Source organism: Asterias amurensis, chromosome 21, assembly GCF_032118995.1.
Source record: "Asterias amurensis chromosome 21, ASM3211899v1".
In the NCBI taxonomy this organism is placed as follows: domain Eukaryota; kingdom Metazoa; phylum Echinodermata; class Asteroidea; order Forcipulatida; family Asteriidae; genus Asterias; species Asterias amurensis.
The window spans coordinates 7,354,123-7,371,660 of NC_092668.1; the positions used below are offsets into that span (position 1 = coordinate 7,354,123).

General features: G+C 40.2%; 1 protein-coding gene across 5 annotated transcripts in view; it reads left to right on the forward strand.

The window, feature by feature from the left end:
* The window catches only part of LOC139953315 (uncharacterized), a 130,021-nt gene that overhangs the window by 103,594 nt on the left and 8,889 nt on the right, over window positions 1-17,538 (forward strand). For 3 of the 5 annotated variants that reach the window (XM_071952810.1, XM_071952811.1, XM_071952813.1), the window contains 3 exons: window positions 12,248-12,474; window positions 13,923-13,954; window positions 15,918-16,083. In XM_071952810.1, coding sequence (XP_071808911.1) covers window positions 12,248-12,474; window positions 13,923-13,954; window positions 15,918-16,083 — 425 coding nt within the window. Of the gene's footprint in view, window positions 1-12,247; window positions 12,475-13,922; window positions 13,955-15,917; window positions 16,093-17,538 lie in introns of those variants that run through there. The other 2 variants (XM_071952809.1, XM_071952812.1) reach the window with 1 other exon arrangement.

A 17,538-nucleotide genomic window follows, 5' to 3' on the forward strand; every position in this document is an offset into this window, starting at 1 on the left:
AACTTACACCGTTTGAAGATAATGATAGTAGAAAGCATACCTTAAAATGTTAGTTGCTGAGGTGCTGTTGTTTTTGAGAATAGAGTAAAACAATGTAATGAAAAAAAGTTTACCTTTATCTGAATTCTAACTTCTTGAAGTCTGCCCGGACAAATAAATTATGCAGGAATTTCTCCATGATTAAAGTTAACCTTATACTTTGATCTACTTATCTAGCGCTGAGGTTATTGTTCCTAGAAGCTCCTTTGTATCTATAATTCCAGGGGTTACCAACAAGTGGAAATGCCATTATTTAAACAATACCTCCTAATAGATAACGTGTGTTATTGTGCATGGCCTTTGTGAGACGATGCACACACAGTTAGATGTGCGATATACATGTACCATTACGAGCAATTTGAACTCCGAAATGGCAGACCATGGGGAGACAGTAGACGTTAGCAATTGCTGAAATAAATCTCAAAGTACGTGTGTTCGTACAACTACTTAATTCCACTTGACATAATTCACTTATAAATGGCTGTTAAACAATTAGACTTTCCAACTCAATTGTTTCAGAATACATTGTTACTCATTCAATTGCTTTCAACCTTCTGCCAGGTTGAGCTGTACAGTGTATATAACTTCTGCCATAGCAGCTTCACTACCCCCTTGTGCTAGGCACTGTAGGAGCCTGGCATACGTCCAAATGTTTGACGACTTTCTTAAACCACTGTAAGAGCAGGGGGTTTCCTCATGGGTCTATCATGTTCACTTCTCGTTGATTCGTCCCCACGCCTGTCCGAGGGCACTCACTTCCTTTACAATTATCCATCGTTTCACCAGGGATGTATTCAGTTAGAGATTTATTTGACAAGTTCTCGCATTAAAACTACGATTCATTTTAAAGTTGCGCTTAATGTTAACAGTCTCAAGAGACTTTGGTTTCTTGAGACATTCATGCGGATGTTTTTTCTTAATTTCCACTTTTATTAGGGCCAGGGATTTTATTTTTTTTTACACAGTGATTTGTCTCCTGGTGGTTTATTCGCTGAGTGGGCTTCCTTTCCACCTGTTGGAAAGCTAGTTGCTAAGAAACTGTCTGTTTTATCACACTGGACACTTTATAAACCAGTGGGTCCCTAGCTTCATAACCAAGTCCGTCTCTTCAACCAGTTACATGTCCATTCAAATAGACCATCCACAACAAAAATAACCTTGTTTATTCCAGGGCCTTTCTGTTGGGCAAGATACTACACTAGTTACATGGTAAATTTTTACATTTGAAAAACATTTTCCATATTGATTCAAGAGTTGTAAAAGTAAATATTACCAGTCGTGACACTTGTGTCCTTAAGCAAGACTCTTAAAGGGAAGGTACATGTTTGGTAATTACTCAAAACAAATATTAACTAAAAAACTGACTTGGTAACGAGCATTTGAGAGCTGTTGATAGTATGAAACATTGTGGGAAACGACTCCCTCTGAAGTAACATAGTTTTTGAGAAAAAGGTGATTTCTCACTTAAATAATAAAAGACTTCTAGCTATAGAAGTCTTTTATTCTTGTATGAAAGAAAACAAATTCGTCCAACAAGGGTGTTTTTTCTATCATCATTTTCTCGCAAGTTCGATGACCAATTGAGCCCAAATTTTCACAGGCTTGTTATTTTATGCTTATGATGGGATACACCAAGTGAGAACACTGGTCTTTGACAACTATCAAACATGTACCTTACCTTTAAAGCCATTATACACTTTCGGATCATTAAAAAAAAAAAAATCACAGATTTACAAATAACTTACAGGGTTTACAGAAGGTAATGGTGAAAGACTTCTCTTGAAATAATATTCCATGAAATGCTGTTCTTTTTGAGAAAACATTAAAACAATGATCAATTCTCGATATCGAGAATTACGGTTTTATTTTAAACACATGTCATGACACGGTGAAACGGGCGGAAACAAGGGTGGTTTTCTCGTTATTTTCTCCCGACCTGATGACCGATTGAGCCTAAATTTTCAAAGGTTTGTTATTTTATATGTAAGTTAAGATACACGAAGTGTGGGCCTTTGGACAATACTGTTTACCAAAAGTGTCCAATGGCTTTAACCATTGCTTCATCCTTCGGATGGGACTTAAAGCCGTTGGTCCCATGTGTTGCGTAACGCATGTAAAAGATCCTGGGTCACTTATCGAAAAGAAAAGGGGTTCGCCCCTGTGTTCCTGGCTGTGGCTGCTAAATGTACGTAGCACCTTGTAAACCATAAGGTGCTACATAATTGGGTCTCAGAATTCATAACTTTCAATAACCTCTCGTTCTGTATAAAGATATATACTACGTGCCTTGAGTACCTTGTTGGTAGATACGTGCGCTATATAAGACTTCCATATTAAATGCTGAACATGTTTTGAGCTGTGCCCCCCTTCTTTAAATATCAAAATTTGATACAAATTAATTTTTCTCTCCTTGAGCTTTGTACAAAATCATACATGTGTACCTCAGGAAGTTGGGGCTCCATTTGTAAACAAGGTGTTACATGTATATGATATAGCATAACAAGTTGTACATGTAGCTAGATTCATTAAGACATTTGTTGATCTGTAATCGGTACAGATTACCCGCTGCCAAAACATAGGATTCGAACTGCCTCTAGCTACCGGGCAACCTCGGCAGTCTAGCTGGTAAGACACTACTCTAGAATTGCAAGGGTCGTGGGTTCGAATCCCACCCAAGTAACATGCCTGTGATATTTTTTCATAGGACTGGGGAAAGTACTGAGTATACAGTGCTAACACACAGCGGTGTATGGGTAAAAACCAAAACTGATATTCTTTATCCCCGATGCAAATTTAACATCTCTTAGATCTGTAATCAGTCAAGCCATTTTGCAAATAACAAGAAGGTGTCAGTCTTGCAAAAATATAACAAGTTTTTGGTCAAGAAAATGAAGGAAAATTTAGGTTTTAAGCCATTTTGAATTTAGCAGGTTTTGTAAAGGTTTAATACACATCAGAGATGAATGACGAAAAGTTTGTTTCATTTTTCTTTTGACACCGTCCACAATTGAAGAAAAGATTGAACGGCCATCTTGGGTGTACACTACTTTACTATTATCCAAGTGCACAAGGTTGTCGCTTAGGTAGTAAATTGGAAAGGAATATTGAAGCTCATTGATAAAGGTCTTCTGAAACCGGCTGGCGGGTTGAAGTCCCTAGAGTATTGCACCAGATGTAGCCTTTGTAATTTACAGGTTGTCGGTCTAGACTAGGGTTTTAAAGTCAAATGAAAAACAGTGAGCCCTCGTGTGATAACAACTCCCCAATGTCCTGACCCTCATGAAATTAGAACACTGCCCTCACATGCTCAGTGAGAGCCAGCTCTTTGCATACTCGGCAATCTTGGGGTGTTTGGCATTCCGGAGGTAGAGGGAATGTACAGGGATGGATGCTGGCTGTTATGTGGCCATAAACAGATGTTGCAGCCTTGGAGATGGTCTGATAGCTTGATTTACTTACAAGGGATACCTACATGGGGGCTTGGTTCTCCACCAAGGCCAAATCTTTCATTAACTGGTTATTTTATTCATTTTGTAGTATTGGAATAACGACCAAGGCAAAACGCTGCAGGATGTAGATTTTTGTTTTGGCTTCATTCACCGTCGTCTGAGATACGTAATAAGATTGAACCGACCAGTACATATAGTTAATAATGTCTTCCTACGTGAGCTTTGTCAATTTCATTGCCATGTATTAATTTGTTTCGACTGATTTTGTTTAATTACTTCAAGTCATGCGTTGCGACACACCATGGGCTCATGGTAATGAACAAAACTGTTCATATCAATTTGGACAGAAATTATCACTTCTATTTTTGAAAGGTTGTTTTGCATATGAGGTAGTATGTTTTTTCAAGAGAAAAATGAGGCCAAGGTTTTTTCAGAAAGCAAACATAAATTCTTGAACAATCTACTCCCAGTAACGGTGATAAAACAAAGTTATTGAATAAAAAATATTTGAGGACACTAGGGGCAGTAGACTTACCAGGTAAATCAATCGTTCTCAGAAGTGTGTGCATATTCAGAATAGACCAAAAGCTCTGCCCCATTGCATATTGACCAATCACAATGCAACGAAGGTCCGACAAATAAAGTCTGACATGTGTGCGCGTATGCTTGGCGCGTGCGACAGAGTTTTGCAGAAAGGCATTGGAGAGGCTCACGTGTTCTTGCTCACACGTGCGTCGTGGAAGGAGCCTAATGGATCGGTATATTTAATAGCCAACTGGAAATAACAAAAAGTCTCCCATTGGTCTCTGAATTCATACTTTTAATTCATTTGGGAAAAATAACAGATAGCGTACTGCAGCCAAAAATCTCAACAAAATAGAGACATGTAAGTATCTTTAAGGTGTTGACATTGTGTGGAATGGTAGACAGTGAATGGCGTTAACATGAAGAACTTAGGGTAATTGCAGCAGTGATGGATGAAGCAATGATGTAGGGAGAGTTCATAGAGTGCTGATTGAGCAAAGAAGCAACTGGCCATGGGAGATAATCAATATAGAATGCTTTAAATTTAATACCCTTGATGACAAAAATACCCCACTTATAATACACACATTTATAAAAGGCACTGGACACTATTGGTAATGACTCAAAGTGATTGTTAGCATACTAACTTACTTGTTAACAAGCGAGGAGAGCTGTTGATAGTATACAACATTGTGAGAATAGGCTCCCTCTGAAGTAATGTAGTTTTTGAGAAAGAAGTAATTTCTCACAAAAATATTTGAATTGAAATCGAGACCTCGGCTGAGGTCTCGAATTCAAGGCATCTGAATGCATACAATTTGTGCAACAAGGGTGTTTTTCATCCACTATTCTCTTACAACTTCAATGACTAAATGAGTTCAAATTTTCACAGCATGGTTTGTTATTTTATGCATGATGAGGTACACCAAGTGAGAGGACTGGGTCTTTGACAATTATCAACGGGTGTCCAGTGGGCTTTAAAACATGAAACTTAGGAAATTACGTCATTGATGGTTGCTGGTTTTGTCAAGAAAATGTGGATTTGTCCAAAGACTTTTTTTTTTTTACACATTTGTCAGTTCATGATGGCTAAGAAAAATGTGAACAAATTGTGATGTTTTTAAACGGTCTGACAGAACTTGTTGTAAAAAAAAACTCTTGAGTCAATTTGTGTTTGTAATTAATTTTTGTTTGTAGTTATTCTTAAAAATGAAATGACCCATGACAAAATAATTGCACCAGATTCTTATTTAAAACAATATCCAATGGTCATCCACTACTGTAATGACTTGTTGAGCTGTGCCCATCTGTCTCTATCAAGCAAGAAAGAGATGGATCGCTTAGACCAGTGTCAGACGGGATGGAAAGACTTTAAGGTCAAGTTGGGATGACCTCTATGATGAGAGGCCTCAGGATTCCAGAGAAGGGCACAATTAAAGGCTCATTATTGCAGAAAACATGACTAAGCAAAGGCGACACTGTCTTAGTCTGATCATGGAGGAAGATCCTCCACGGTCTGATGGTGGTGGAAATAAGGGGAACGGCACCATGAATAGCGGAGTTAAGGAGATGTTGTTGCCAACAGATATTGTGCACAGCATGCAACATTTTTGTGATGGTGCCATTGATGGATTTAGTGATCTGATCTGCTTGATAATTGGTGCTTTCTCAATGAAACTGAAATTATCGTGTAGGTCTTATGGGTTGTTTGTTTAGTGTAGTCGTTAAACATTGCATACAAGTATAGCAGATGCTCATTAAAACAAATATGTTAGAAGGAGATCCCCAGGATAAAGGTCATTGGATTGACTTCCTTTTGATGGATTGAACATCTTATGTCAAAAGCATGTAGCATTGTTCAGTGCTAAGCAAAATAACAGGGTACAGGGCAATGGCCACACATGATAATATGGTAAACCATGATTCATTTTTACTTGGTACATGTACTTCACCGAGACAATGGAGGTAAATACCTTAATGCCCCTGGTCATTGCTTACATGCCCCTGGCCATTGCCTCTATGCCCTGGTCATTGCTTACATGCCCCCGGTCAATGCTTCCATGCCAAATTGGTCATTGCTTACATGCCCCTGGGTCAATGCCTCCATGCCACTGGTCATTGCTTACATGCCCCTGGCCATTGCCTTCATGCCCCCGGGTCATTGCTTACATGCCCCTGGTCATTACCTAAGTGCCCAAAGTAATTTTTCTTTTTGTTCCTGGTCATTGCCACATGCCACGGGGTCATTACCTCCATGCCACTGGTCATTGCTTATGTACATGTACATACCCCTGGTCAATGTCTACATGCCACTGGTCATTGCTTACATGCCCCTGGCCATTGCCTCCATGCCCTTGGTCATTGCTTACATGCCCCCGGTCATTACCTAAGTGCCAATGGTCATTGCCTCCATGTCCCTGGTCATTGCTTACATGTCCCCGGTCATTACCTAGGTGCCAATGGCCATTGCCTCCATGCCCTTGGTCATTGCTTACATGCCCCCGGTCATTACCTAAGTGCCAATGGTCATTGCCTCCATGTCCCTGGTCATTGCTTACATGTCCCCGGTCATTACCTAGGTGCCAATGGTCCGAACTGAAGTCTCCTGGTTCAATGATGATATTCGTACAGCGAGAAAGATCTGTCGTCAACTGGAGCGGAAGTGGCGGAAAAATGGCAAATTGGCAATACAACGACAAGAATATCGCAACCAATGTAAAGTAGTTAGGAATTTGATCAACCAGGCAAAGATCATCCATTATTCATCTCAAGTACAAGAATCCTCAGGAGATCAAAAGAAGCTCTTCAAGATAATTGGTAAGTTGCTGCTCAAACCCAAAACCCCTGTCCTTCCATCCACCTACAATGACCAGGACTTGGCAAATGAGTTCCAGAAATTCTTTGTCACCAAGATTTCAGACATCCGCTCATCATTTTCATCAGTCCCTTACAACGTGCCGCAGACATTGCCACAACTTCAACCAGAGTGTAGACTATCTGTGTTTGAGCCTGCCACTGTTGATGAGATTCAAAGGGTTATTATGAAATCTCCTTCAAAATCCTGTGAGCTGGATCCAGTATCAACATCCATGATAAAGCAAAACATTGATATATTTGTACCCTTCATCACTAAGCTTGTAAATGAATCTCTCAGTTCCGGTTGTTTCCCCGATAGCCTCAAAGTTTCCTACATCAGGCCGCTCATCAAGAAACCAAACCTGGACAAGGAGATATTAAAAAACTACAGACCGGTTGCAAACTTAAAATATCTCGGAAAAGTCATCGAACGAGTAGTGTCATCACGTATTTCTGATCACATTCATACTTTCAACCTGTCCGACGTGTTCCAGTCAGCATACAAACCTTTCCATGGGACCGAGGCTGCACTAGTCCGTGTGAGCAACGATATTCTCTCTTCTATGGACAATGGTAACCTTACAGCACTAGTCCTGCTAGACTTGAGTGCTGCTTTTGACACTGTTGATCATAACATCCTTCTCTCTCGGCTCCAGAATCACCTTGGCATAGAGGACACAGCCCTAGCATGGTGCAAATCGTATCTCCACAACAGAACTCAGCATGTATGTATTGGCACTGTGATATCCAACCCTGTTGTTTTGAAGTACTCTGTGCCACAGGGGTCGGTACTCGGCCCGCAGTGGTTTACGCTGTACACTTTACCGATTCGCGACATCATCCTCAAATTTAATCTGAATTACCATGTGTACGCAGACGACACTCAGCTATACATCACGTTTAAATCTTCTCAAGAAAACGCCAATGCATCTATTGCAAGACTTGAGAAATGCATCCAAGAGATTCGACGTTGGACACAACAAAACTTCCTGAAGTTAAATGATGATAAGACAGAGTTCCTTTTATTTGGGTCACGTCAACAGTTAACTAAGGTTTCAGTGCCATACATCTCCATCGGTGATGCTCGGATAGCTCCCTCGCTGAAAGCTCGGAACTTAGGGGTTATTTTTGATTCATCGATGACACTTCAGCCACACATCAACAACATTGTTCGTTTATCATCATATCACATCAGGAATATAGGTAAGATTCGCAAGTACTTGGACAAAAGTGCCACTGAAAAGGTCATTCACGCATTTGTTACTTCTCGTCTTGACAACGGCAATGCTCTTCTCTACAGTCTTCCTAACAACCAGATTTCCCGACTTCAACGGCTCCAAAATACTGCTGCCCGCATTGTGACACTGTCTAGAAAATCCTGTTCTATCACCTCCATTCTGAAACAACTACACTGGCTCCCTATCTCTCAACGAATCATCTTCAAGCTGATGCTCATTGTCCACAAAGCTCTAAATGGCAAGGCTCCCCACTATATTTCTGAACTGCTTCAAGTTTACACTCCATCAAGGAATCTTCGATCAAGTTCCATGCTTCTCCTCATTGAACCCAAGTCTCGACACTCATGGGGTGACAGGTCTTTTTCTGTAGCCGCGCCACGCATCTGGAACTCTCTACCACTTAATCTTCGATCTTGTCTTTGTACCGCAAAATTCAAGTCTCTTCTCAAAACTTATCTTATGTCACAGGTTTTCAATGACTAATTTTGTTGTGTCTGTTTTTCTTTGTGTTGTGTTTTTGTTTTGTTTTGTTTTGGTTTACTGCGCCTTGAACACCCAGCAGGGTGGATATGTGCGCATTACAAGTCTTATTATTATTATTATTATTATTATTATTATTATTATTATTATTATTATTATTATTATTATTATTATTATTATTATTATTATTATTATTATTATTATTATTATTGCCTCCATGTCCCTGGTCATTGCTTATGTACATGTACATACCCCTGGTCAATGTCTACATGCCACTGGTCATTGCTTACATGCCCCTGGTCAATGCCTTCATGCCCTTGGTCATTGCTTACATGCCCCCGGTCATTACCTAAGTGCCAATTGTCATTGCCTCCGTGCCCCTGGTCATTGCTTACATACCCCTGGTCAATGTCGCCATGCCCCTGGTCACTGCTTACATGCCCCTGGTCATTGCCTCCGTGCCCCTGGTCATTGCCTCCAGGATCTTCAGAGCAGTTTCTCACTGTTTACGGTGGTGCATCCCTGTGTTTGGTGTGAATGCCCAAAATGAATGTTAAGTATTTTTTTTAACAGTTACAAATTTGAATGCAATTTTCTTGATCGATCTTTGCTTTTATCTAGAGCTCCGTTTTCAAGAAAATATTGTTCTTGAGATCCCTGAACCTAGAGTTATTTTATCTGGATATCTTTTTAGAGTCCCAGCTTGAAGGTTGAATCAATGAAATGTCCAATGCACAGTATGTGACAGCCATGACGTGTGCTATGGGTTTTTTTCATCTGGGTAAGAGTATAGTATGCAACCAAACTGCAGTGACATTTTCCCTCCATGATCTATCCATGAGATACTCCTCACTTTCTAGAAAATTTGATCGTCTGACATTTTGGTTTTGCTCCAGTTGGCTGAAGCAGAAAGCCAAGATTCCATCTGAAATTAATTGTTGGGATATTATGTTATGGAGGCAATCAAGTGCACTGAGGTAAATCCCTTTTTAAGGAAGTGGAAATGAAGTTTGTTTTGGTTTGATTAGGGGACTATTTAATTTGCCTATGGGGAGAAAAAAATGTGATATGATTGCCAGTTACAGACATAACACACCAACAAAAAGCAGCACGGGGTTTACAAGGTGCTTGGGGGCATACAGCAGTCACAGCCAGGAACACCGGGGCGAACCCCTTCTCTTTTCGATAAGTGCATTGGGGTCTTTTACATGCGTTACACAACAGCTTTATGTCCCATCCAAAGGACGAAGCAATGATTAAGTGTCTTGCTTAAGGACACAAGTGTCACGTCTGGGGATTCGAACCCACACTCTGCTGATCAGAAACACCAGAGTTTGAATTTGGTGCTCTTAAACCACTCTGCCACGACACTTCCAGTTGAAACCGTAGCTGTAGTCTCAAACTATCCCCAAAGCTTTATTCACCACACCTCTCATTGTCATGCAGCTGCAGCTCAACTTGCCGTTCTGCAGAGCTACTCAAGTTCAACTACGTAGGCGAGACTCGCGGGCTACCTTTGCGCAAACTTTTCATCTGCTATTGGCTAAGTAGCGCTCTGTACTGCTGGCACTAATGCGCTGGAAGTTGCGTTATAGACCTTTATCACGCTGTCACCATCTTGGTCATGTTCCCTGTTTCCAATAACAGTAATGAATGCTAACATTCAATGCGCATGGCACCAGACTATTATTTCGTCAACCCAGTTTGGTTATAGTGAGTTGGAATGGAGTAAAATCAAGATGGCCACACAGTGATAAAGGTCTATAGTATAATGGGGTTGAGGTAATACATCATGTGATGATGTCTAATCTGCTGTGCAGAAGTGTTCTTACAAGAAGTTGTTTTTCTAAAAACCGGGAGACAAGGTAGTTCAGATAAGAACTTATCCTACTGTTCGTCTACTGTCAAGGAGTAGATTGGAAAAACTGGGAGACACTCAGTTCTGATAAGAACTTGACTGCTGTTTACATATCTACTCCAACCTTGGAGCAGATAGGAATGGGGGGCTTTCACTTCCACTTAGTGGATCAGGGGACTTCTGGTAATTATGTTCACTGTGGCAGAGTGCGGTATAACCATGTCTAAGCGATCCTGTTCTAATCATCATAGTCTTCAAGGAAGCTGTATATAGTTAACGCTACTCGAGCCAAACTCGGCTCGAGACGTTGTGACCCCAGGTTTTTTCATATAAATTCGTTTGTGGCATCCAGGCTGATCCTTGGCAGCATGAACAGCCTGGTCATATTGTAGGCCAAGAGCGTTGAGGTTGCTTTAACCTGTGATATTTAGATGCAGTGCAGGCTTCCACCACCCTGTGACGAGTTCAGATGGTTGGTTTTGTTTATTGAAGAAGGCAGTGATGGAAACTATCATCCTAAGATTGTTGGCGTTGTACAGGCTGTTGTATTTGACCTTGTAGTAGTACATGTAATGGAATGACTCATAAGTGAAAAGTTTTTGTGAAAAGTGTTGCGTGTCAGACAGAGAAATATCTCTACAGGAAATTTAGATAAGCTTTAAATAACGATTTGTAAGCAACATTTACTGTGACTACACAAAATTTACTCAAACTTTCAGTAGAGACTAAGTGACTGAAGTTGTAATGCCAAGGTCAACTTCCTGTAGGGTATTTGTTAGAAGTTGTTTTGTGTAGACTTTTATTCAGTCTAGGTCTTATGAACGTTATTTTTAAAACCTAGTCTCACTTAGAATGTAATTGAGACAAGATATGAGCTTGATTTCAATAAGATTCATCTTAAAGACACTGGACACTATTGGTAATTGTCAATGGTCAAAGACCAGTCTTATCACTTGGTGTATCTCAACATATTCATAAAATAACAAACCAGTAAAAATTTTAACTTGATTGGTCGTCGAAGTTGCGAGATAATAATGAAAGAAAGACCACCCTTGTCACACGGAGGGAGCTGTTCACACAATGTTTTATACTATCAACCTCTTCCCATTACTCGTTACTAAGAGAGGTTTTATGCTAACAATTATTTTGAGTAATTACCAATAGTGTCCATTGCCTTTAAGATGAGTTGTCAGTATCGCCATAGTGATTTGTATTGCGACATCACACTTAGTCCAGCAAAGTAAGATTGGAACACATTTTAAAGCACACATGTCACATTATTAAAAATAATAAAGACCAGTATCCACACTTGTTGTGACCTAACATATTCAATGGAGTAACAAACCTGTGAAAGTTTTTGTTGTGGACTTAACTATTTTGAAGTACATAAAACTCCAGTGCAAAATCAGTACTTTGGGGATCAAAAACATGGTTTAATTTTTTGGGGGGAGAGTTTCTCTTATGCTTTTGCAAACCTCCTCTGAAAATGGTTGTTGCAAATATCATGCCTTATAGTTGTTGGAAACAGGGAACATGACCAAGATGGTGACAGCGTGATTAAGTTCTATAGAGCAAGTCTTAAAGTAAGCCACTCTTCTAAATTTTCATTTAATTTTAGATCAACTCTTATTTACATTGTATGGTCATAAAGAAACTATCACAGATTGACCTTGCTGGATTTTCTTACATTTTCACACCTGCTCCAGCTGACCGCTTCATCCATTGACTTTTTGTTCGTAGTAATCAGGTGTCATTTCTGTAGTAATCGGGTGTCATTTCTCTCATAATATTTGTTCTTCTAGGTGCTATAAGTCCACCAGCTGTAAAGAGCCCCCCTCCCACTGGCCACGCCCCGATCCAGCCCTTCAGCCAACAACCGCTTAAATCCAGTCCACCCATCCAGAAGATGTCCCAGACTCTCCCTAGTAAAGGAAGTGGGAGGTCATCGTTGGGGTCAGCAGGAAGTCAAGGGTCATACGGGAGCAGCCAGAGACAACCTGACCGATACTTTGAACAGCGATCTCAAAAGGTAAGATTGCTAAAGAATTAAGATTGATCTTAAGTTCAACTCAATCTTAAAAGGTTTGGGTACTTTTTGTTCAACGGAAATTGTTTTTGTATGTACAACAGATTTACGCGACTCTCCTGAAAGTATTGCTCTGTGTTTTTCACATTTTTCCCCTCAAAATTCCAGGAGGAAACTGCTAGCATTGATTAGGTATCCACTTTGTTTGACTACTTTCCATTCCCTGTGGCAAGTTTGATTGTAAATAGGGAAGTGTGTTGTGACATATTCATTCCGATGGCGTCAGTACAACCATACCTAGTCAGGTCTCTCTGTTAGTGTCCTTAACTCTTACTCATGTTGACTGTATGCTAGACTCATAGGATATCATCAATTTGGGCAATGAGACACCTTTTTGGTAGGTCTCGCAAAAAAAAAATTGGGGGGGGGGGGAGGTATGCTAAACGAATATATTTATATGATTTGTGTGACTTTCTGAATAAGAACAGGCTGAATCGGCATTCTGACTCAGTAATTCGTAGTTTTATTGGAATCTGTGAATCTGTTGGGTGAAGACGAACAAAGACGTCAGTACCGGTCTACGGCCTAAAACAGAACGATCATAAGCGGGAAGCAGCCTGCTGAGGGCGCTAGCCATGCGATTCAAAGCAAATGATTACATAATCCAATAACAAAAGTGGGGGTTCGCATCGCACCAAGAACATAAGATCACTGATGAAAATATTGTGGTTTGGCTTGCAGCTTTATGGCACAATGGTGGTTAAATCTTCACATGTGTTGTCATTAGTATGTGTTTTGTAGTTGTGAAGAAAAGACAAGTGTTAGTGTTTGGGGCTGTTAGGTATGGGAGGGGAGCTGGAGGCGAGTGTAGGGAAAGAACGAGTGATTCAGTAAGGGAGCAGACATTATATTCTTCCTACCTTAGTCTGGTTTCCAGCTTGTAATGCCCTTGGGAAAATCTGGAAAATTGTCATGAAATAGCTTGAAGAATCTTTTAAAGCCCACACCTTGTGTAAATGTAGGCAAGCCCTTGTGCTCAATCAAATTTTCCTTCCTGCCCCATGGACTAAATATCACACCTGATAGGAGGTTAGTTAATTTAAATGTGTACATTTGCAGAGCACACGTATTTCTGAAGAATATTAAAGGTGAACTGTCATCTCGATCATAGCAGGCCCGATGTCTTACTTAGATTAATGAACTCTAACCAAACCCAGTTGCCCGCGCCTGCTGACCGTCATGTCACAGTATAATAATGACAGCGCTGTTTGTGATGTGACTGCCAGGCAGTAACTGGGTCAGAGTTCATCCATGTACAACCACAGGCCTGCTGTAAATCTGACGATACTCCCCCTTTGACTTATCTTTGGGCTGGAATAAGTTTCTATCTTTGTCTGTGACTTCTAACACACTTGGTCTGACTGTTTTTTTGTATCTTTTTTATCTTACAGCCAAGTAAGACCCTCGCAGCCGGCCAAGATTTGTAAGTGTTTTATTTATTTATTTATTTATTTATTTATTTACTAATTTGGATCAGACTTTGAACAGCACCATTTGTGCCAAAAAAAGGATGAATAGGAAATGAGAAGAAATGCTCAGTGTCGAATGTGGGAGGAAAACCCGGATGGGGGAAAAATGCATTCATGTAGAGACTGATGAAACATAATTCACTTGCAAGGCTTCAGTCTCAGGTGCGATTCGAACAGGGGTCCACAGAGTTGAAAAGGCAGGGGAAAAAACCACAGAGCCAACCTGATCTCTTGGGAACTCAGTACACTAAGTTCTGGCTTGGAGAGGATAACAATATATATTATATTCAAAGCGAGAAATTACATGCTTCTCCTAGTTCTTGTGGAACTCATCATTATTATATTATTATATATTACTTGTATTTTTTAAGCAGCTTATTCAGGGTCAAATGTGCATTTTTCAGTCGTAATCAATAACTGTTTCAGTCAATGACCAGTGATCAACCAATGGCAAGTTCAACCTACAGTTATTGGTTGTGATCATGAAAATGCTCCCCAGGTGCAAATAGAATTTGACAAATTCCACGTAGATGGTGGTGTCAAACGTCTATTTAAATATCTTTGTGCTATAATTCTGTACATTTTATAGGGAAAAGCTTGTTTCCCCTGAGACACCAGTAAATGTCTGATCTTTACAAAAGTGGATCTGGACAATTTGTCGGACTTGGAAAGGAAATGAAAAGGCTACACTATTGAGTGTTGCAGACAGTCCTCACAGGAGCTATTATTTGACCTACTTCAGTATAATCGGCCATTTGACATCTCCCTGTGTTCAATCTCAATCTCAGGCCGTAGTATTTAGGTCATCTCTAGGCAGGTGGTATTCTTTAGTCCCTTGGTGTGGAGGGGAAGTGTGCTTAGAGTAATGTAAAGTGACGGGAGACAAAGTCAGCTGTCATTGGTCATCTGGTGACCTCATAGTTTCACCTCGTTCTGCCAACCAATCACTAAGCAGCTCAGCCAAAATAGTAGATGGATTTTCTTTTGCATTGTGGATAAAGAAAAAAATAAAAATGTTTTTTTCACAGTTGCATGTACACCAAGCTGTATTAAGCACTGTATACTCGATACTTTCCTGATTTTTGTGAAAAAAAGAACACAGGCAAATCACAGAACTTGGAAAAGTACCGAGTAAACAGTGTGTAGTCGCTGCCATTAGCTTGTGCCAAAATCTCCAAAGCGGCCACAACTGGCTGCTTAATATTAACTACTTCTCCTGCTCAACCAAAGTAAAGGTCATGACCTGAAGTGACATTATTGTTCACATAGTATCTATGCTTTTTAAGTCAAAACAACATTTTCTCATTTATATTATCTTTTCCTACACATTAACAAGAAAAGAATTGGTCAACAAAAATCGACAACAAAACCATATATGGGCACTTGGTGATGATTATACAGAATATACAGAAATGAATGGCCCATCACACTGAAGCTCTGGTGTTCTAATCAGCAGAGTGTGGGTTCGAGTCCTGGTTGTGACACTTGTGTCTGTGAGGGAGACATTTGATCTTTATTGCTTTGTCCTGCAGATTGGATGTAAAGCCAGAGGTCCGATGTGTTGTGTAAAAGAACCTAGTACTGCAGTCTGTTTTTCTAGCATGTAGGCTGCAGGATGCCACACAATACCTTGTACTACACAATAAAAATCTTGTTATAAATTCTGCTTTTGCATCACAATATCTTTTCCAGAATGTCTAATATAATAATAATGGCTTCTTGCAATGTAAATAGCGCGCATGTTGGTCACTCAGTGACACTCCTAGTCTGTAACATACAGTTTTCCCTGCAAGGTATGTGGGACTACATTTGAATTCCTTTATAGCATCATGTAATGTTTTACAAGGTTTAGCTTTCTGCCCATACAGTCAACAACCATATTTGAGTATTTGCGTTTCTTGTTTTTCCCCCTTGTAGCTTTGTTGCTTCCTTTGCCTACGCACCCCAGAATGAGGATGAAATTGAACTGCAGGAGGGGGACTTGGTGAACGTTCTGGAGAAATGTGACGACGGTTGGTTCGTCGGGATGTCGGAACGCACCGGAATGTTCGGTACATTCCCCGGCAACTATGTGTACAAATATGTAAGTTGACTATCAAGATCTCTGCATGCTTATTGATACATTTATAGACTTGTGTAATGGGGGTATTTGATCCAATTTGGGTTAGGTCATGGAAATAGAGCTAGGAGGACGCTGTGCTTGTTTTTTATCGTGTCTGCTGTGTACACCCTCAATGTTACAGGCGTGCAACCTTTCAGCTGATTTTTTTGTGCTTCAGGTTCTCAGCTATGCCATTGAAATTTTTTTTAAACACAGTACAAAGTGTTGCTTTGACTGTTTCTTGCTGTAACTTTCCTGTTCCTTTGACAATCTGCACTGGGGTAAGAAACTCGCACAAAATAACAGTACTTGTGTGACAAAAGGCATTACTTGTATATGGAAAACTACCAGATTGACTAGGGAAAGCTGTGATATGCCAGACGGCCAAAATGGCTGCGCATAAGAATTTTCGCAATGAGGACTTCAGTCACTGCCAGAAACATTGGGGAAACAATTCTCTCAGTGATTAAAGACATTGGACACTATTGGTAATTGCCAAAGACCAGTCTTGTCACTTGGTGTATCTCAACATATGCATCCAATAACAAACCTGTGAAAATTTGAGCTCAATCTGTCGTCGAAGTTGCGAGATAATAATGAAAGAAAAAAACACCCTTGTCACACTAAGGTTTGTGCTTTCAGATGCTTGATTTCGAGACCTCAAGTTCTAAATGAGGTCTTGAAATCAAATTCGTGGAAAATTACTTCTTTCTCGAAAAGTGCTCCACTTCACAGGGAGCCGTTTCTCACAATGTTTTAAACTACCATTCTCTCCCCATTACTTGTCACCAAGTAAGGTTTTATTCTAATAATTATTTTGAGTAATTACCAAAAGTGTCCAATGCCTTTAATGTAACTGGGTTCTTTTACATGCATTACACAATGCATGAGATCTACAGCTTTAGACCCTATCTGAAGGATGAAACAATAATGGTCAAGTGTCTTGCTTAGGACACAAGTATCAAGACCAGGAATGGAACTCACACTCTACTGATCAGAACTCCAAAGCTTAATAATAATAAGCTTGAGTCTAGTCTTTCCCTGCCAACCCTCCTTCTAGAATGGCATTGACAATATCTGTACAAAGTGCTGATGTAACCCTGATTTTGAAAGTAGCCCTTTTTGAAAATTCACATCTCTATCACCGTTGGTGAATAAAGTGCCCCTAGCCACCTTGCGTCTGAACCTCTGACAGTGATCCTTTATGAATCTGGTCATAATCAAAATTTACAACTGACAAATAAGCCCATAATACTTGGCCCAAACTCCCCAAAGAGTCTGCTATAAGTATTTTCTCATAGTCATCTTACCTCCTGGGTGGCAGTGAGCTTGTCTGATAACCAGACATAATACATGTAGCTGGATTTGTCCCTTTGGTGTGTGCTGTTTCTATCGGTGCTAAAGTCCCCTGACCTCCCTTCTTCCTGACCACTGGCA